The 21,958-nt window shown below is 40.5% G+C and overlaps 1 protein-coding gene across 3 annotated transcripts in view; it reads right to left on the bottom strand.

Annotated features, from left to right (window-relative positions):
* Nucleotides 1-21,571, bottom strand: part of TDP1 (tyrosyl-DNA phosphodiesterase 1) — a 52,535-nt gene extending 30,964 nt beyond the window's left edge. Inside the window, exons 1-12 of one of the 3 annotated variants that reach the window (XM_087747494.1) lie at nt 21,331-21,571; nt 20,004-20,554; nt 18,674-18,717; nt 18,130-18,185; nt 16,430-16,526; nt 14,184-14,218; nt 11,925-12,017; nt 9,562-9,732; nt 7,877-7,955; nt 5,929-6,114; nt 5,086-5,134; nt 1,961-2,027 (exon numbers count right to left, since the gene is read on the bottom strand). In XM_087747494.1, coding sequence (XP_087603620.1) covers nt 1,961-2,027; nt 5,086-5,134; nt 5,929-6,114; nt 7,877-7,955; nt 9,562-9,732; nt 11,925-12,017; nt 14,184-14,218; nt 16,430-16,526; nt 18,130-18,185; nt 18,674-18,717; nt 20,004-20,550 — 1,424 coding nt within the window. In that variant the 5' untranslated portion in view covers nt 20,551-20,554; nt 21,331-21,571. Of the gene's footprint in view, nt 1-1,960; nt 2,028-5,085; nt 5,135-5,928; nt 6,115-7,876; nt 7,956-9,561; nt 9,733-11,924; nt 12,018-14,183; nt 14,219-16,429; nt 16,527-18,129; nt 18,186-18,673; nt 18,718-20,003; nt 20,555-20,826; nt 20,847-21,317 lie in introns of those variants that run through there. The other 2 variants (XM_087747493.1, XM_087747495.1) reach the window with 2 other exon arrangements.
* Nucleotides 21,572-21,958: the final 387 nt, after the last annotated feature.

Here is a 21,958-nt window from a genome sequence, read left to right as displayed (position 1 = left end):
ACAAAGCAGTCTAGCAATCATTTGCTATGATCAGAAAAGTGAAATCAATATTAAGTTTAGTCATCTTATTTTTTTTTTTTTTGAGAAATTACTTCAAGAAATTTGAGAAATTACAATTCAGCGCTGCATTACAGGTTAGTTAAATACACTCAACTGGCAGAAGAGAGAAAAGCAGGCCACAAACATTTTAAAAATGATATGCCTGGGGCAGAGGTTCTGCCTTTTTGGGGCGAGACTATAGGACACCATTTTCCAACTCCATTGATATCTCTCTACTTGTAAAAAGGAGCTATTCCTTCCCCTTTACAGTAAGCATGAAGTATTTCTCTTCTTTCAATTCTGGTAGGATCTCTAGGTTCTTGCTGGTTTTGTGTTATTTTCCAGCGATGTAAAGACAAATTCCTCTAATGCTTCTACTGCCAAAGCTTTGCATTATGGCAAGTCTTTAAAATAGCTCATCTTATATTTAACTCTATTGAAACAGAACCCACCATTTTCTGTGTCTCTTGGGTTACCACGGATAAGAAGCTGCTATATGTCATCTGCTCTATGGTAACAGCTTACATGCAGGCTCTCCTCAAGGGCTAGTGTCTTGTATTACTGCAGGGTAAGAATCTGCATCTGGGTAGTCACTACAGAGCAACTGCAGGGCCACTTGTCATCTGCAACCAATTCGACAGATGAATTTAAAACAGCCCTTTTATTGCCAGAGCAGGACCCTGATATGCCCAATGAGACACATATGTGGGTGTTTTCTCATTAAACAGGAATTAAAAAAAATGAATGGTCTCATTATCAAGTAATGTTCTGTGCACTAAGAGACTAACTGGAAAAAAGGTTACTTTTTTTTCCAATAAGATTCTCATGAGATATATGCTTATAGAAACCTGAATTAAGGCTGCACAAACACCCCCAGTTTTATGACCTCCTCACTTTCTGAATCATGACTGAACAACTTTGAAGTCTTGAAGGTGTTTGTAGCTTTCTTCCTTTGCTGAATGTGCTCAGAGGGCACACTTCAAAGGCAGGAGAGACAAAGCCTCACAAGCTTTGTGTTCCAGTTCCATTCCGTGGACATTGACCAGCAAGGCTCACAGCAGCAATCACGTTCACTCCAGAATGGAGGATGCTCTCTGCAACTAGCAATTGTATTCTCAGCCCTCTGAATACATACACAACTTTACGAACTCTTACTTAAAGTATCTTACCACCACAACTTCCACCTGGAAGAGTTAAAAGTTACTGGTGAATGGAATGGGGAGCTGTGGTCTTGTAAGAGGTTACCGGATTTAATTTTTTTGTTGATCTGCGCAAAACAACTTTTCCGACTGTTCTCAAAACACGCTTAAGTTTTTAAAGATCCAGCCTGAGGGAGACATCTGGCACGGAATGTGTTAGACTGTTAGAATTTGGCAATATTAGTAGCAAGTGAAAATAGAAGTTCTTAATGGAAAACATCAGGCACCTTTAACAAAAGATATTACCAAAAGGGACTGAGAATTTTTGCAGGAGGACTGCTGCACTCGAAAACAAACAAACAAAAAAAGCCTTCCTAACACTGTTGTGGCTCAGTTGAAATCCTGTTAATGCTGAGGCACAAGTGGGAAAGAAAAATACAACTTTAAAAAAAAAAAGAGGAGTAACATTATTCCAGTTCAGAGAAGGACAGTTTAAATAGAAGTTTATAGAATCTAAAATCTGATAGTGTCCTCCATTAGCAACAGTATCCCATATAATTTTTACAGGTAAATAGCATGTTTTGACTATGTTTGGAGATAAGGCCAGCAGGTAAAGAACTAAAGGCTTTTTTTTTTTTTAAGGAGTTTAAGAATATCATGTTTCTGACCACTTCCCCTTAATTTGCTTTTAACACTCAAACATTACAACATTGTAAGTTTAAACATACAGTCTAAGAAAAAAAAAAAAAACAAAAAAACCCAAAGAATTGAGTTCTACTTACTGAAAATAGGAATGCAACCACAGCTGTTTCTGTGCTGTCTGTATACTGTATGGAAGTGAGCCACCAGCTTAAGGAAAAAAAAAAATAGAACATGTACATTTGTTTTTTGAAAGACATTCTAAAAGCAGCAAGCCTCTTGGGGAATAAGTTATCTCTACTATCCTCATGACTTATTTTCAGAAAATGGTTAAATGCTCCAGTAGTATAAGATGGTATATATGTTTGGGTTTTTTTCATTCTTATAATTTAGCAAGTTGTTAAAGACTACATAGCAGATTTACACTAGGAAAAAGAGAAACAGTATACAGGCTATAGAATTCAGTCCTCTTAGAAGACAGGGTAATTTTTTGTTATGATACCACTCGATATCAACAGATTAGAATCATTACCCATACAAGCTAGAGGGAATAAAACAAGCAGCTTTCAGGAAAAAAAAAACAGCAACACCACCACCCCACCACCAAACAATATTATTTTAAAGAGCAAAAACTTCTCTGATGAAATTGTATTTGTATTGATTTGGTCTTTGGCTAATGCATATTGTGATTTTTTGAAATTAATTTAACAAAGAAGAATCAGCCATACAATACTGAGTTATATTAGTGTTGTGTATTAGAAACATGATGCAAAACCTACTGCATTCAACCTGTTCTAGAAGACACCGTAAGGACCTGTTACAAAAGCTTTACTACTCTCAGGGATGCACTAACTGCAGGAGTCCACGGAGCTGTTCATTTGCACAAAGTTATTTCAGAATACAAAAGAAATGACAGAAGTCATTGCGCAGATTGCATCTCTGACTTTCAAGAGTATAAACTTTACTAAATAAATGCTGTAGACAAGCAGAAGTATTTCAAAAGACCCTGATTTACTTGTGAGAACCACAGATACCTATAAACTCACTGGCTGCAGTTTCTACATATGTCCAAACACTGCTCAATTCAGAGGAAAGCGAGAGTTGAAAGCATTCCTGCTAGTCCTGTGTTCAAATTGCACCAACTGTTAGAAGAGCTCAACAGCTACTCTACTTCATACTACGTGGGAGCATAGGTATCCAGCTTGGAACAGGAACACGTTTATGGATTCAGCAATGCCAAAGAATCACTGAATCATTGAAGTTGGAAACACCCTCTGGAGATCATCTAGAATAACACCCTGCTCAAAGCAGGGTCAAACAGAGCACACTGCTCAGTACAGTATCCTGTCAGGTTTTGAGTATCTCCAAGAACAGAAACTCTACAACCTCTCTGAGCAACCTGTTCCATTTAAACATCAGAAAACATTTTTGCTGTAAGGGTACACTGGAATCTCCTGTATCTCAATTTATGTCCATTGCCTCTTGTTCTTTCACTGGTCACCATGCAAAGAATCTGCCTCTACTTTGCATCCTCCCATCAGGTATTTATACACATTGATAAGATCTCCCAGGAAAGTTGTCTTCTCCAGCTCTCTCAGCCTCTCCTTGTATGACAGGTGCTCCAATCCCTTATTTGTCTTTGTGGCCTTTTGCTGGACTTAGTTCAGTATGTCCATGTCTGTCCTGTAACAGACATGTAACCATGGAAGCCAACAACTGAACACAGCACTCCAGAGGTGGTCTCACCAGTGCAAAATAGAGGGGACAGGTCACCTCCCTCAGCCTGCCGGCAACATGCTTCTTAATGCAGCCTAGGATGCTGTTGGCCTTCTTGCCACAAGAGTGCATTGCTGGCTCATCTTCAGCTTAGTGACCACCAGCACTTGCAGGTCTTTCTGGAAAGCTGCTTTCCCCTGGTCAACCCCCAGTGTGTACTGGTGCCTGGGGTTATTCTTGCCCCAGCACACCACTTTGCATTGCCCTCTGTTGAACTGCATTAGGTTCCTGCCAGCCCATTTCTCCAGCCTGTATAGTCCCTCTGAATAGCAGCACAATCATCTGATACATCAACCACTCCTCCTGAGTTTGTATCATTTGCAAACTCACTGAGGGCATACTCTGCCCTGCCATCCAGGGCATTAATGAAGATATTAAACACGTGGCCCCAGTATCGATGCTTGGCACACACCACCACTAATGGCTGACCTCCAGCTGGCCTTCGTGCCACTGATCACAACCACTGAGGCCTGACGGTTCAGCCTGTTTCCAGTCCGCCCCACTGGCCCCTCATCCAGCCTGTACTTCATCAGGTTGTCTGTAATGGTGTTTCAGGAGACTGTGTTGAAAGCCTTATTAAAGTTAAGATAAACAACATCGAGTGTACTCCTCTCATTCATTGAGCCAGTCATCTTGTCACAGAAGGACATCAGGTTAATTAAGCATAATTTCTCCTTTATAAATCCATGCTGACTACTCCCTATCACCTTTTGTCCATCATATGTTTGGAAATAGTTTCCAGGATTCTTTGTTCCATCATCATCCCAAGGATCAAGGTGAGGCTGACAGGCCTATAGTTCCCCAGATCCTCCTTCTTATCCTTCCTGAAGACAGGAAAGAATTCCTTTCTTTCAGTCCTCATGAAGCTCTTTCAATTGCCTTGACCTTTTGAAGACTAATCAATAGCCTCGCACAGACATCAGCCAGCTCCCTTAGCATGCACGGGTGTAACCCACATAAGTGCTCGCTCTTTCAGGCTGGCTGGGGCTATGCTTTCTATACAAATATACTGACTTCAGGAACACAAACACGGGAAGACTGAACAGAACAATTACATATTACAATATTAATAAAATGACTAATGAGTAGTGAAACTCTTATTCTCCATTGTATCTGATGTGCAGGATGACATTGCAAAGAAAACACAAGGAGAACTTGGCACACTCAAAGCTGAATTTTCTGCCAAAGTGAAAATATGACTGGAGTTAGAACAGTGGGCAAGACCTGTTTTTTCCTATACAGTGACATATGAACATGGCTACACAGACTTAAACATTATATACCAATGCCCACAAAGCTTCTTCTATTCAATCACAATAGGAGAGCTGGAATCAGAGCTCCAGTAACAGTAATAAAAGGATTCTACTGCCACCTATTCTACCAAGGGCTCAGCAAGATGACAACTTCAGGCTCACTCAACATCAACCACTGAAGTGATTTTGCGGGACATTATGACCACAAAAAGCTAATAAACAGGGGTTCATCTGCTTACCGGGATAGCCTTCCAGACTTTGTCTCACATTGTTCACAGTAGGATAAACCTTCGGGGGGGGAGGGGGAAGGAAAAGTAACTTTAATAATGCAGCTCTAAATACACAAGCTGTCAAACAAAAATTACCTTAAAGAAAACTTACTTGAGAAAAAAACATATTAAAAACTTCATTTTTCGGAATTAATAAAATTACACCGCAGCTTAAAACCAGTCATGTGCCAGTAACAAACGTATTTTTACCTCTCTTACAGAGCTTACCAAAATTAGCTAGCAAGACTCAGACAACCCTGCTTCAACCGCTTCCACGGTGGTCAAGGTAAGCTCTTAGTATTACTTTATGAGATTTTAGACTCATGTCTCAAATACAAGTATGCAGGGGCAATTAGTACACAGTAATGGCATAATTTGACAGCATTTTGCCCTCGATTTAACAAGCTCCTGTCACAAACTTGTTCCTGCTCCTTCCCTTAACTGTGCTAATAACCTGACCAAAATAACCAGGACAGAAAAGAATTTGATTTAGGTATTAGTCACTCAGGATTCAGTTATATCTCAATAGCAGAAACAGCTGCATCTACAAAACTCAATGGCTAAGACAAGCTATAGAATGAGAATATAATTTTGATTAGATTATATATACACTCCAGTGTCACACAGATGGAAATTACAGTAATTTTTTATACTATACCATACACAAGCGAGTGTCATTAAGCAGCATCCTTATGATTTCAGGATGAAAACTACATTACTGTCTTCCAAAAGTTAAAAGCAAACCAATGACTAAGATTTAAACAATAAATTAATAAATATTAAATAAAGGTCACTAGCATCTAAAAGACATACCAAATGAATTGGAACATCACATTTAAGGAGAGTTGTCACACTGCTGCCTGCAGCCACCAGGCTCTCCTGGAACTCTGAGCACAGCCATTTGGACCCATCAGCTCCCATTGAACCAATGCTTGAGAACTGACCAACAACAGGCCAGGATTCCCGTGCTGGTATTGATGAAGCGTGCTCTTTCAAAAGCTAGTGAGGGAAATTAAAACATTGTTACCAGACTTCAACAGGCAAAGAAAACCTGAATTAGGGGTTTGATATCACTTCTGATATAATAAATCCTCTATAATTCATTTCTGACAACAAAAAGATATCAGCATTCATACTATTATTTAACTTCGCAGTTAAAAAAGTCATCAGGCTCTCCAAATAAACCCGCTGTTCCTTCAAGAGAAGATCAAACATCACAAGTTTCATCCAAAAGCACCAAAGCCAACCACTAAATAATGGGTAAAAAGAATGCTAGCAGCTCTTCCTAAAAACATGAAACATTAGCTTCAGAAGTCACAGTAAATTAAACAACTAAATCTTTTTATATTTGATGGTTGTTGGCCATAAAATTCCTCTCATATCCTAAAGCCTCAGCTACAATAGAAGCCCAGAATAAGAGGGGAAAAGAGAACAATTGAAGAGAAAATTGAAATAATACTTTTAGAGGAGTTCTTTAGATGTGAATAAAATTTAAAGTCACATTAAAAACAGATGGATATAGGCACATATTAAATTGTATGTAGCGGCTCCCCCCCCCCCGAGAGGGCCTGTAACTAAATGGCTTCAGTCATCAGTGTAATGTCACCAGGTCTATCTGTATTGTTGCTAAAAAAAATTTAATCTTTTTAATCACAGAAACATTTGCCACAAGACCATCTTTATCCTTTACAGACTTTTTCTGTGTTATTTTGTTTTCATTCAGTGTCTTACTAGGCAAAGAAACATGCAGACAACATACATCAGAAAGGGCAAGCTCTTTACAAGCAAGGGGAGGTCTAAGAGAAAAACCCTGTGTTGAAAAGCAATGTGATAAATAGACTTTTTGTATGTCACTGAAGTTTGCCATGGACAGCATTAGAATTCCATGTAAAATTCACGATGGAATTTTAAATAATGCCACTTCAGCAGGAGATGCAGGTTAACAATTCCCCAATTATGAGAGGCATTTAACAGATGACATGAAATACCTTACCCGATTCTAAATAAATACTGAAAAAGAAGGGGCCCTATGAACTTGAGATATGTAATCTTGTATGAAGATTTACCATTATGGCTTATCTAAATAATGCAGGGGGGAGGTGAGGGGGAGTGGGGGTGGCAGGGTACTGGTGTGAAAAAAAAAAATCCTTGTTCTTAATTATTCAGTTGATTAGAAATATAATTAAAAAGAAAATCAAGATCTTAGAAATGTAGTAGAGCAAAACTAAAAACCTCACTGGACAGATGACATCAGCTATGTGCAAACCAGTTTTTAATTTGATGGTTTTTTTGCCAGGCCATTAGGGAAAAAGAAACCGTAATAGCCCTTAACATTTAAGTAAATAAAATAAGCCTGTTCTCTATGTGCAGGCAAGCCTGTACCAACACATCTTTCCTCAGTGAGTGCCTTTGAAAAAGGCTTTATTTGGTTCCCAGCCACAGAAGACTGGATTTTGATAGCGTCACACTTGTTAGAAACACCAAGAGCAGACAAAGTCACTGAGTGATGGCACCTCCTCAGATATCTGTAAGCACACGACAATTCAGACCATAAGCTGACCATGGTAATATTACTCAGGAATATTATGTGCAGTCTGTACTGTCATAAGTTGCAAGCTTATGTTATTGCTAACTTAAACTGTAACAACATATTAAAACATTGCTGATCATAGCTGGAAAAATTGAAAGGAACTAAAGAATGCTCTTCAAAATTATACTTACAGTTAAAAGGATATTAACAAAAAAGGTTACAGTTTAGTACCTTTCTGAGCCTAAGATGACCCCACTTTTCTTTATCACTACCTTGATATCGTCCAGGGGTAGAACCAAGCAGATACACTCTATAGAAAGAAAAAAACACCAAGTTATTTGCAGCTCGGGAGTGTTTTGGTTTGTAAAGTATTAAGGTATTTAAGTAAAACCTATCAGCGAGGTTGAACATAGAAGTGCAACCAGAAATATTTTACACTTTTATATCTTTTACACTTAAGATTTACAACATAAAGAAAAGTGGATTTTCAGCTGTATAATTTATTATTAGCATCCTAAACAGCTGTCACACACCACCAGGCTGTTCTATAGCATAGACAGGGACTGCATCTATTTCTGTGTACAGAAATGGAGAAAACAGATGATTAGCAATAAATGCAAACAGCTCGTTTGGCACAGAATTGGGCATGTAATTTTGAGTAGAACCAATCTATTGCTACATCCAAATCAGCAGATTCAGGTACGAGATTTAATTTGGGCACCTTATAGCTCAGATGCAAAGTACAACCTTTTCAACTGTCTTCCTAATAGTAGTTTAGTAACTTGTTTGACTTTGCCCTGAAAACAAAGAGACTTGCCCAGCATCACAACAAACAGATGGTTTAAGCAGCTGTTCTTTACTGCATCTCATGCCTAACTTTATCCATGAATGAATGTTCCCTACATATTTTATATGGCAAAGAACTGATCCTTATCCCAACAAGTGACTCCTCCCTAACCTATGCATAAACTCACATCAGCTAGGGCTCAGCCAACCTGTCCAAGCTCACGCAGATGACCAAGTGAATAAGAACAGCAGCTCAGGCTGTTATCTCACCTGACCTTAAGGTACATACTTTCCCTGCTTCCCCCTCCGCTCTTGTAAGACTCCGTGTAAAGAAAAAAAGCACATAATTGATTTTATACATTAAACTAGACAAGGTTTCAGTCTCTATTTCCACCACAGTTTATGATCTTTCTTAGCTTTTCAACAAATTTTGCCAGCTTATAAAACTGCTATTAAGCAGCCAAGAAGATTTACGCTTTCTGAAGTAAATATATTTCAGTGGAAATGTGGGATGTAGCTATTAGAATTAAGCATCCTGAATTATTTTAAGTAATATCAGCAATGTGGTATTAGAGAAAACTGTTTCAAGACAAAGTATATTATTGCTTGACATAGCATTGCCTACCAGACAAGATCTATGCCTGCAACAGGCAAAATTCTATACATTCATATACGGATTGAACTTTGCCTTAAAAGTACAGAAGCCTGTTCTTAATAAAATCCCCATTACAATAACCTCTGCTTATATGATCTCTCTTACATGACAAACCAAATACAACTCAGTTTTTTCCCCACTGGTAATTCTACTGGAGCAAATATTTAAGCCAGACTGACTTAAACGAAACTCTTGAGTCCCTATTACTTACAGCTACCTTCTGTCAAGTTCCTGCTAATGCACCTTTCATTCCTTTCAAATGTACGTTCATAAAACTAAAAGTTGGTCAATTCACCATAATTTGCATAAGATAGATTTAAAAAACTGCCTAAAGTTAGACTCATGTTGGAACACTTACATCTGAAACAAGGTAAGGTTACAATATAAACCCATGGTCTAGTAGATCCTAACAGAGATGTTTAATTTTTTTGGGAAAAAAGCATGCAAGTTACTATAAACACAAGATAGCATATACCTGGTCTCTGATAAATCATGTTCTTGAATCAGATCTATCCATTCCTTAAGCGCAGGAGAATTGTAAGCCATCAAGTAACTTATTAGGTCAGATTTAAAATTAGTTTCCGATTCACCAGCAGAATCACTTGATCCCTGAGGTAGCCTTGGATATAAAGGGCTTAGCCATATTCTAAAAAGCAAGCCACAAAAACAAGGACAGCAGACATTAACACATGGTTTTAGTAAGTGATTAAAGCACGTCTAAAGGTCCTAAATGAACACTAGACAGATTTATTGTGATACTAACCATAAAGTGACTTGCCTTTATTTTACAATTACAGAATCGTCAAGTCTTATACTCAATACCATAAAACTAATACTTTCAAATGAAAACAATCTTAACATATTTATCCATGCATACGTTTACAGCTTTCATCACTGTTAAACCAGTCAGGCTCAGACTTACCAACCAGTCGTACTTTCATCAACATTTTCTGTATGACTAGAACACTGCAACGCGTTCTAAGCTACTAGTTTGTGTAATGGTACAGAAAGACAGCAGTTAAGGTGCCTGAAAGTTCTGCATAGTATGAAGAGTAGCCCACAACGATAGCTTGCCTCTTCAGAGCTTCCATCAGAATAAAATAGGGTGGGCACTACGCAGGGAAAACATCTAGCATTTCTTTCCAGTCACACATTACTGTAGCCATGGAAACCAAAGGTTCTGCATTATCAACTTTACAACATTGATACTATCCTTTGTAATTTAGAAGCCTATAAAACAGAGAAGCCAGTGAACCATCATATTGGTGATACTGTGTATTATTGTGGTGTGCAAAGCTAAAAAGAAAAATGTTTTTCACGTTTGGCAACTTGTTAAGCATCCCAAATAGATATTTTCATGCCTTCTTGGCTTTCTGAAAAGCTAACTGCCAAAAGATACTAAAGCCATCCCTAAGTAAAAGATTTAAAGGCAAAAAAATCAGCAGTTATATTTTTGCCACTCAAAAACCCTTATGACAGCTTGCCTCAGACAAGTGAAAAGCCTCAAAACCTTGCCATATTTAATGGCAGCAAAATGGATGTCAAGGTGACAGAATCACAGAACGGTTTGGGACAGAATCACAGAACGGAAGGGACCTTAAAGATCATCTGGTTCCAACCCCCCTGCCATGGGCAGGGACACCTTCCACTAGACCAGGTTGCTCAAAGGCCCATCCAGCCTGGCCTTGAACACTTCCAGGGAGGGGGCATCCACAACTTCTCTGGGCAACCTGTGCCAGTGCCTCACCACCCTCATAGTGAAGAATTTCTTCCTTATATTAATCTAAATCTACCCTCTTTCAGTTTAAAGCCATCACCCCTTGTCCTATCACTACGTGCCCTTGTAAAAAGTCCCTCTCCAGCTTTCCTGATGGCCCCCTTCAGGTACTGGAAGGCTGATATAAGGTCTCCCCAGAGCCTTCTCTTCTCCAGGCTGAACAATCCCAACTCTTTCAGCCTGTCTTCACAGGAGAGGTGCTCCAGCCCTCTGATCATCTTTGTGGCCCTCCTCTAGACTTGCTCCAACAAGTCCATAGCCTTCTTATGTTGGGGGGCCCCAGAGCAGAACACAGAACTCCAGGTGGGGTCTCACGAGAGTGGATTAGAGGGGGAGAATCACAGTAACTTCCAAAAAGCTATTTTCAATTAGTTTGATGAAGAAATCTTACACCCCGAGTCACTGTGGAGATCTAACTAAAAAACGCTCCCATAAAAATAACCAAGAAAACGAGGTTGAGAGGCCTTATATTAACACGTCTCTTAGTCCTATTTTTTGTGCTCTAAACAAAACTATGTCCCAAGCCGGCCGCTAAGTTTAAAAACTTCTACCAAAAAAAACGGGAAGAAAATTCCTTTCAAGGAAAGGATACTGGGTCATCTACTGTATTAAGGAACCAATGGTGCCCAGCATTTATCAGGTTACATTCTAGATACAGCCACAGCAGAAGCAGAACATTTCCACATTCACATTATTCTTGCAGTATTAAGATAATTTTTAAACAGCTGCTTCAGATTTGTATAAAGACTACTTTATAGCTAGGTAGTTTTTTCATAAAGAGACAGCATGGCAGAGTAAGCGATCTTAAATCAGTCAGACTGAGTTTAAGGTAACAGCCAGCTCGGGACATAATTTTGTTTACAGTAGAAAGCAAGTGGAGTCAAGGCTTAGACAGCTACCACCATTCTAGGTTTGATTTTTTTTTTTGCAGGATAGCTCTATCTTAGGAGTGTAAGACTTGTAGCACTGGATCATCTGACCTAGTATCCGGTCTCCAGCAGCAGCAGATACCTACGGACAGTATTAAAGTAAACATACACCTGCTAGAGGTTGTTGCTTACCCCTGAGTCTTCTGGTGCCAATCTTCAGCAATAAGATTGGATGTATGTATCACAACTCTAAGACCTTCTTCGTATGACAACAACATCATTTTCCTTGAAAAAAAAAATATATAACGCTTCCTCTGTTTCAAGTACACCGAGAGTAGGAGAGAAATTAACAATTCATTAAAATGCTCCAAGATAATTATTTTCAAACGATTTATTCTATGTAATGCAAACACTTAAGACTTCAATCCATGTGCATGCCAAACTCCCACCGCAGTCATTAGACTATCCTCATATATTTTGTCAGCAGCATCATACGATATATTCCAGAGTACAGCTTAACATCTCATGTAACTGATTTCCCAAAGCAAAAAGGAATAATTGCAGAACACCTTTCGATATTTGCTATGTCCTTCACAAACTTATTCCTTTGCAGATAGAGAAAGCTACAGCAAAGGAGTTTTAAAACAACTAGTAACTGCGTTTAAAATAAATGTCTGTGTCTTTGTAACATAAGTGCTCAAATTTTCATATACAAGTTTTCAATAGTTGTGTAAAGACAGCATATCCATGTGACCCTGAAGGATAAGATGGTTTCCATAGAAACCAATGCTCCAGAATGAAAGCTGTAAGGAAATTTCATTTATTTTCATTGCTGTCCCATGGCAAGATAATGCTACGCAAATCACATCAGGGTCAAATTTAGACAATGATTTATTCAGTAATTTCTGCTTTTAGAGTTCAGAAAACTAACATTCAAGTACCTGCACATGTTTTCCTGTGCTTACTACATAGTTTATGCAATATGCAAGATCCCTTAACTATAAAACAGTTCCCCACATCTGTGTTATGCCTTGATCTAAACACAAATTGAGTTGACAGTAAAATAAGTATTTTACAGCAAAATGAAGTGCAAAATTAAGGTATATAAAAGTGATAACTGACCAAAACACTACTACCTCAAAAAAATCACTGATGTGTAATTTAAGTTTTGCATCATACAACAGGAATGACATGAATTTAAGTCTTTATATTTGATGGGGTGAAATCTGTTAAGTTTCTCTTGGAACAAAATTGTTTCATTACCCACCAAGATCCAATTTACTGGTCTGCGACCCACTTGTTATGTTCCATCTGCAGTGGAACATGCATTCAGAGATACACCACCTAGAACAACCCTTTAAAATATAGGGTTAAAGTACTCTAGCATTTAACTTCACTATCACTTATTTATCCCAAACTGTGGTGGAAGAAAAAAAATTTAGAGTTGAGCATACAAAGGCTGAGAGCTGGTGTTTAAACTGCTTAAGTGAAAATAAACTAAAGCTTTAAGAATTATCAATTTGAAAAACAACCTCAATTCCTTCTATGTCCGTCACTAAACCTGAGAGAGATGCAAGACTCATTTTTAAAATGCTGATTTATTTCCTTTATTTGCACATTCTCCTCCAAACAGGCAATGAGGAGGAGAGTATGCTTTCTACCAGAAACACAGATGTACCTTAACGGGACATTTCAGATCAACGTTTCAACATAATGTCATGTTTTATAAAATGAGTTATACAAAAGAATTAATTGGTTAAAAAATACTGCAGTGCCCTGAAACCAAAGAGCTTCGCTACAAGACATAAGATGAGATCTGTTCTTATCTGCGACTTGCAATCTACAAAATGCCCTTTGTGACACTTCTATAATACCAAATAAAAGTTTTTCTTTGAAAAGACCCCAAAATTCAGTACTTATTTCTAGATCATCCATGTTAACTGCAAAAACCAAGCAGTAAATCAGTGTTATGTTGACTCATCAACGACTGATCAAGTCTGCATTACGGTTTTGGTATTAAGGCATGAGCTAAGAGCCAGGACCTGCAGTTCACTGATTTCATTTGTTTAACTTGCACATCTGGTATCTACCTAATGGTTGATTTGTTTCCTTAAACTAGAACAATCCTATCATCTATAAATACAAAGTTATTATGGAATTTTTTCTTTAAGACTCAGCAATTTCTATGAAACTCAGTTTTATGGCTTTAAAATAACTTGCAGATAAATGAAACTGATACACATAGAACATGAAAGATACTACTTTTAAATTTCATCAATATACATTAGGCCTTCAGGATTATGTTTTCACAAACAGTAATAACCTATCTTCCTATCCCATAAATGCTTTAAGACACTGGACACTAGTTACTAGTCCAATTATGGTACCACATGTACCAACTCTGTGATCATCTTTAGAAGTGAAGCTTTCTGCTTTATAGCTGTTACTTACGTATGGTGAGTTCCAAATGCAATATCCAGTTTAGCCTATAAAAATAAAAGTTGATCATTAAAAATTTCTATATGCAAGAATGTTAAATGAAGAGAGATGCTTCTTCATTTTGTTTCATTTCACTGCTCTCTAGTGGACAGCTCACAAAATACATTATTTTTCCCCTCAACACCTTTAAACGTACTCTCTAATTTCTAGAAGTTAGACTTTAAATGGCAATGCAACTCTTTGCTAGAGCTGCTCCAGCAGAATTTGTAGTCTCTTACCAGCATTATTTTCAGAAACAGTCAGCCTTACAGAAAAGGACCTGAGGGTCCTGCTGGACACCAAGTTGAACAGGAGCCAGCAACATGCCCTTGCAGCAACGATGACTAACAGTGTCCTGGGCTGCACTAGGAGGAGCGTTGCCAGCAGGCTGAGGGAGGTGATCCTTCCCCTCTATTCAGCATTGGTGAGGCCACACCTGCAGTACTGGGGCCATTTCTGGGCTCCCCCATACAGGAGAGATACAGACATACTGGAGAAAGTCCAACAAAGGGCCACTAAAACGACAAAGAGACTGGAGCATCTCTCCTCTGAGGAAAGGCTGAGAGAGCTGGGACTATTCAGCCTGGAGAAGAGAAGGCTCAGAGGGGATCTGACCACTGTGTACAAATACCTGAAGGGAACGTGGAAAGGAGAGGGAGCCAGGCTCTTTTCAGTGGTGCCCAGTGACAGGACCAGCAGCAATAGACACATACTGAAACACAGGAGGTTCCCTCTGAACATCAGGAAACACTCTTTTACAGTGAGGGTGACTGAGCACTGGCATGAGTTTCCCAGAGCGGTTGTGGAGTCTCCCTCCTTAGAGATATTCAAAAGCTATCTGGACATTGTCCTGGACAACCGGCTCCAAGTGACCCTGCTTGAGCTGACAACCTCCAGAGGCCCGTCCAACCTCAACCATTCTGTGATTCGGAAGCAGACAATGACTGTTACAAGCAGTTTAATGGCTAACATTGCAAAGAAAAGGACAGAAGCCAGACAGAAACGCTTTTTTATCAGTGCTCTACTCTTATTAAAGAGTATTTACAGCACAATTTCTAGGGAGAGAATGAAACACGAGTTACAGATGTTAAGAAAATACTTTTAGTCAGTGATGGCTCCAACATTGTGTCTAGTTAATACGGGCATGGAGGAGAAGATTAAAATACTTACATTTCATTTTGGGGTACTAACATAATGGAATGCATGTAGACTACCAGAAGAATGTGAAGCAGTATACCCAAATAGGAAAATCATCACAAATGCCATTTTCCCCTGCTACTTACTATTAACTACACTGACAAGCTTATCATATGGGACATATGACATTCAAATTCTTGTTGTGTGTGAAAAGGAAACGTTATATGCAAAAACATGAATTTGTTGTCAGCATATTTGAAATCTTCATCTAAAATTGTTGCTACTCCACAACTTAGCGCAAACATCTGATTAGTATAGCACACAGCAGCCCAGAAATCCTGGCCCTGAGAACTCACTATGCTTGGCATCAATACAGCAATCTCTAGGAAGCTCAGGGTTACCAGACTGCCTGAGAAGGAAGAACAATTCCAAGATCATCCTCTTCCTAACAAAGAGTAAGATATCCCCAGATCAACAATATTCCACCCAGCAAAATCCTGAAATGCTGGCAAATTGCCATAATCACACCTCTTCCCAAGGCTGAAGCCAGTAACTATGACTCAGGGACAGCAGAAAACTGAGCATAATATTAGAGAGAAAATGGCATATGCCAGGAAGTGTGCTCACAGCAATTTAAACAGTATTATGGAGACTATTTGTAACAGCATTTTCTTGTGTAAAACATACTTGGACAAATAATAATTCTTGATGAGATTTAAGATTACAGTGACACTAGGACTAAGTTCTGCACTTTACACAAGAAGTGCCTCCTTTTCAGCCATTACAAGAATTTGAGTGCAACATGTCAGCGGAGAAGGTGTGCAGCTCTTCTGTGAGCCCCATGACATTTTTGTGGGCAGCTGTTCTGTGCAAACCTTTTGCAGCTGACAGATTACCACAATCACAGAAGACCAGGAACATAGCTACCACATTCCTATGGTCCTGGTAAGTATATTCCTTAAAGGATAACAATAAATTCTTGATTTCCCATACAAGATGTGTCACTCTTCATCCATAAAAATTTTTTTTGAGTGGAACAGGTGGCTTAATTTCAACCAAAGGATGACACAAATGTTAATTACCTGACAAAAGCTAATGTTCTCATAAGGGCGTGCTTGTGCAAGCAGTTCAGCTTTGGATTCTCTCTTTTCGCCATGAACTATCAACAATGGCTTCTTCCTTAAACAAAAGGAGATTACTATTAAAACATGAAGCGAATTAGTAATTAGTCTAAACCACTCCTTCATGTAGCTATAACTTCTGGCCCCTAGATCTGATAGCCCAGCAGGAAGATGGCACTAAAATCTATATGCCTTAACTAACTCAAAAAAGCAGTAACTACAATAGAACCTTGTCCTGGTTTCAGCTGGGATAGAGTTGATTTTTTCTTCCTAGTAGCCGGTATAGTGCTGTGTTTTGGTTTTACTATGAGAATAATGCTGATAACACACTGATGTTTTAGCTGTTGCTAAGCAGCGCTTACACCAGTCAAGGGCTTTTCAGCTTCCCATGCTCTGCCAGGTGCACAAGAAGCTGGGAGGGGGCACAGCCAGGCGGGCGGACCCAGACTGGCCAAAAGGCTATGCCATACCATATGATGTCATGCCCAGTATATAAACTGGGGGGAGCTGGCTGGGGGGCAGCGATCGCTGCTCGGGAATGGGCTGGGCATCGGTAAGTGGGTGGTGAGCAACTGTATCATGTATCACTTGCTTTGTATATTATTATTGTATTATTATATTATTATTATTACTACTACTACTACTATTCTATTTCATTTTACTTCAATTATTAAACTGTTCTTATCTCAACCCACAAGTTCTCTGACTTTCACCCTTCCAATTCTCTCCCCCATCCCACTGGGGTGGGGGGAGCGAGCAAGCAGCTGTGTGGTGCTTAGAGGCCAGTTGGGGTTAAACCACAACAAACCTCTAAAGAAAGACACTAGAAAACTTTGGGGGGGATGGGGGGGAGGGAAACAGGAAGCATGGAGTAAATCAGACAGTAAAATAGAAACTGATAATACAAGATCTTGTAGGGAACTCGTCTGTATAGCAAGAAACAGACAGATAAAAGCTCTCAAAAGTATTTATATACACAGTGTGTATCTAAGACAATTTAATCATTGTTACTTTATGGAGAAGATGGGAAGAATGAGAGGGAAAAGGAGAGGGTTACATCTACTCTGGCAGTAGTTTCATGTTCACTTCCCAATACTCCGTTCTACTGCATTTCCAGCAAAATACAAAAAAGGAGAGAAAACTGTACATCACATGCTCACTTCATCTGCAGTATATTGCAATTATCAGAATGGAATTTCAAGCAAACATAAGAACGGCTTTCATGACAATATCCAGCACCTCCAATGGTATCACATCCATGACGTATCATCCTGCTCATTTTCACATAGTTTTCTTGTGCCCTTTCTACATTCCCTCCTTTCTCTTGGCTCAGTAAACTGTATGGCATTTGTCCATTTTTATAGGTCATCTACTGCATTGTTCTCATGGCCCACAATGGGACCTCCTAAGTGTTAATTAATAAAAATCAGAAACCAGCCACACTGAACACTGACTACTTAACAGTCTTCAAAAGAGGCAAGAAATCAATAGAGGACTACAACTGTGGAATAAGCGTACAAGGAAAACAAAGAGTCTACACATACACAATTGGTAATAATTTCCAACTGCAAACAAGTGTTTATCATTCAGTTATAACAGCAACTTGCATGAATAGAATAATTTGGAAACTGTATTATTTCATCTTCATAAAATAAACATACCTGAATTCCTGTGGATACTGTCTTACAAGCCATCCCACATCTATACAGTAGTTAAACTTGTACATAAAAAAAGAAAACAGACTCGTTAAATAGAAAAATCAGAGTTTGTCAGAACAATGAACTACAGCAAAAAAACTTTCTATGTAAAGTCATCACTCAATACCACTTACATCATACACAGTATGTTTTAAAAACAGGTGTCTTTTTGAATTTCATATGCTTTCTGTCATGTCTCTTCTATGCAATAACAAAAATACCATTCCTAGATTGCAAAGCTTTTTTCTTTCAAAAAAATGAATTTACGTGCACAGAAATACATATTTTTCAATTATGCATTCCCCAGGAGAGAGAAAGCAATCTTATAATTGCCTGAACTCTAAGCAGAACATAGGATGATTTTTATATTTCAATAAATTGTTGTACAGTTGAAAACATTCAGAGCTCCCTGCCAATATCGGCTACATGGCACAAACATGGATTATCAAGTTAAGGTTAATAAAGTGAAATAATTAAGTGAAATCAATTTGGCAAACAGAAAACTCACCTGGGCAGAAGACATGAGAGTCCCAAAAAGAGGAGACAAAATATCTATTAAAAACATTAAAGCACAATTGAGTAAAAAAAGGTTCAAGCACACGTTTCACATCTTGAACAGTTTGATAACTACCACTACACAAGTGCCAGATTGTTCACAGACTTGGCGTAACAGAGACATTCACAATTAAGTTTACTGGTTTGAATATTCAAGTCACTGATTCCCCTTATGTTTACAAAAAGCATTAATCCTCCCTCAAAGCAGAAAACAAATTTTAAAAACTCATTAGAAGAAAGACCAAGATCATATGGAGAAAGGGACATCAAACTATTCTCTCCCCTATAGAGAGGTGGCTTGAAGAACTGTGGCAGAGTAGAAGCAACAAGGGCATAGTTAATGCTTAAAGACTTAACTGTTGCAGACCAATTGTAAGATATGCATATCCTTAGTTCATTCACGGCAACGCAGAAAACTAATCCAACTGAGGATTTATAACCTCAATAACTCAAGCACAGCAGCAACTTGAAAACACATCCTACAAATATCTTCTAGGATAGACAAAGTATTTCATGCCCTATCTCTACAGAAATCTGGTTTTGTAGGTTAAACAAAGACTCAGCCCTTCCACCAGCTCAACTAATCCCTAGCAGGACAATTAGTCCCAAGAGAGGACAAGCCAAAAGCCACAATGAATTCACAAAGCAGATAAAGACATCCAGCAGTAAAGCAAGTGAGGTCTCTTGACACGAGGGTGCCATCAATAATCAATGCTCATAGGGAGCACATGAGGTTGAGGAAAAGTTACAGCCTAATTGTATAGGTCTTCAGTCATTTGCTCTCCTCCAAAGAAGTACAAAATTTTTCTGCCTCATTTTACTCTATTTATGTGCATAAATCTCTTATTAATGCTTGTTTCTGACTCAGTCTTGTAATGTATGTGATTTCATTTCTGAATGAGGGGATGTTTACAGGTGCACAGAGCTGTTCCCCCTTACATCAAACTACAACTACACAGCATTCCCCCAGATTAACTCACACAGAAAGCAGCAATAAGAAGCACCATATGAGCTGCCTTGGCTAAATGCACATTAGATTTGTGTACCATAACTTAGAAGTTACAAAAGAATCAGTATCAGAAAATTAATGCTTTATACCGTATACTTCTAAAAGAGAAAGGCAAAGATAACAGAACCAATTTGTAAAACTGGCACATTTAGAATATGAAGCCTCAGTTACACCGAGGGATATTTGTATTTAAAAATACCCACAAACTAAAGATAAGTATTCTCTTGCAAACAAGTCTCCCAAAAGCCCACTTCTGTATAAGTCACCTGTTTACCTTTTATGTGCAGGGCTCCAGAATTATAGCTCTGTTCAATTCCTCTGACTTTAGTGAGAAAAAACCTGAAAGGGTTTCCTCCATTCAACAAATCCCAGGTATCTTGGGTTTCACTGAGTGTTTCATCATACTCCTCTGCTTTCTGATTCTCTGAGATTTCATCATCTTTGCAAAGATTCAGAGGATGTTCTTTGGGTGCATCACATTTTTCTTCTTTCAGCGTTTCTTTGTGGGCATGCTTTTCCTGATCTTCAGGCTCTTCATCACTACTAGAAAGACACCAGCCTAAGCCTTCTTGGCTAGTTCTCTGTTTTTCTGCTGGAGGTATTTCTGTAGAAGTTTTTTTATCACTGAGCTTCAAGGGAGAAGCTTTTCTCTTGTGAGCAGCTTTCCTAGCTTCAGAGCATGGATATTGTGGCTCGCTTGTTCTGCCACGTGCAGCATCTGATAGCAAAGATGTAGAGGGTTTTTCACTGTCAGAATTTTCCTCAGTACTTTCATCACTGCTAGATACTGTCCATTTTCCGTGTGCGCCTTCCTGAAGCATGTTCCTAGGGATTAAAAAACAAAACACCAAAAAATTTGTGTATTTTTGCTACGCTCAAGCCCGTTTTCCTTCCTACTTTCCATTTGCTTATTACTAGGGAGGCTTTGCCTTTCGGCAGAATCTCCACGCAACTTCAGTCTCGGGAAAATTTCATAGCACACACGGCTTATTCGTTTCTGTGCCCAGGAAACAAAGAAACACGTGCAACGGGAGCAACCATCGAGTGGGAAGCAGCTCATGTGGAAATCTGCACACGGAAAACCTAGGGACACGTACAGGAAAGCATTTCAGAGGTCAAAAGAGTAATCGGCATCACACAAATATGGCTCATGCCGACCCTAGCGCCTAGAGCCACTCTTGCCGGCTGCCTCTCCGCGACCACAGCCTCCCTCCACCGCCCCCCACGCCGCTGGCGAGGCCCTCAGCCGCGCCTCTCCCGTAAGCCGAGAGCGGCGGGAAGCCTGGCCGCCGCCGCGGGCCGCGCGGACGGGACCGCTGCTCCCGCCGGCTTCGACGCCGCCCGGGGAGGAGCGCAGAGCCCGCGGCCGGGGAGGCGCCATCCCCGCGGCCGCCGCCGGCTGAGGGCGCGAGCCAGCGCGCGGGCCGCGGCGCCAAGGGCCTCGGCGCCAAGGGCCGCGGCGCCAAGGGCCCCGGCGGCCGCTTCCGCGCCGCAGCCGCCGCCCGCGCCGGAACCCCGCTCGCTGCCCCGCCGCTCGCCCCAGCCGCCAGCGCCCGCCCCTTCCCGCTCCGGGCGGGCAGCAGCTCACCCCCGAGCCCTACCGCCCCGCCGGCACGCCCGAAGCCTCAGACGAAGAGACGGCTGCGGCCCGCCTTCCCCCAGCGCAGCCCCGCCCCGCCCCGCCTCCCGAGCCAATGGCGCGCGCCCGATTTTAGCCAATCAATCGCCGCCGGCGCTGCGCTTGCCGCGCGGGAGCGGGTGGCGGCGCGCGGGTTGCGAGGCGGCGCGGGGTCTGCCGCCGCCGTGGGCGCGCGGCGCGCGAGTGGGCCCCCGTGGGGCGGGGCGGGGCCGGGCCGGGCCGGGCGCAGCCGCCGCGGCCTGAAGGGCGCCGCCCCTTCCGAGGCGGGGCGCGCGAGCAGCCGGAGGGGCAGCGGGCGCGCGGGTGCCTGAGGGGCTCATCCGGCCTCCCAGGTGCGCAGGGGGGGGGGCGAGGGGCGCGCAAGCAGCTGTGGTATCGCTCGAAGCTGCTAGGCCAGCAAAACAGCCGCGTCTTAGTGACCTGAATTAATCTAATAAGCCTTTATTTGACCTTAATATTAGTTAAGGGCAGGTGTAGTATTTGCATAATCGTCCATTCAGCTCGGTGTTAATTACTGTGTCTGAAGTGCCCCGCTAATGAGATAACTGCATGATGACTTCAAGAAGGGAGTGGGAGGAAAACAGGTGTAA

This window comes from Nipponia nippon, unplaced genomic scaffold, assembly GCF_047370975.1.
Source record: "Nipponia nippon isolate SJK-2023a ecotype South Korea unplaced genomic scaffold, ASM4737097v1 scaffold_11, whole genome shotgun sequence".
Classification (NCBI taxonomy): Eukaryota; Metazoa; Chordata; class Aves; order Pelecaniformes; family Threskiornithidae; genus Nipponia; species Nipponia nippon.
This window is presented reverse-complemented; position numbering and strand designations above follow the sequence as displayed.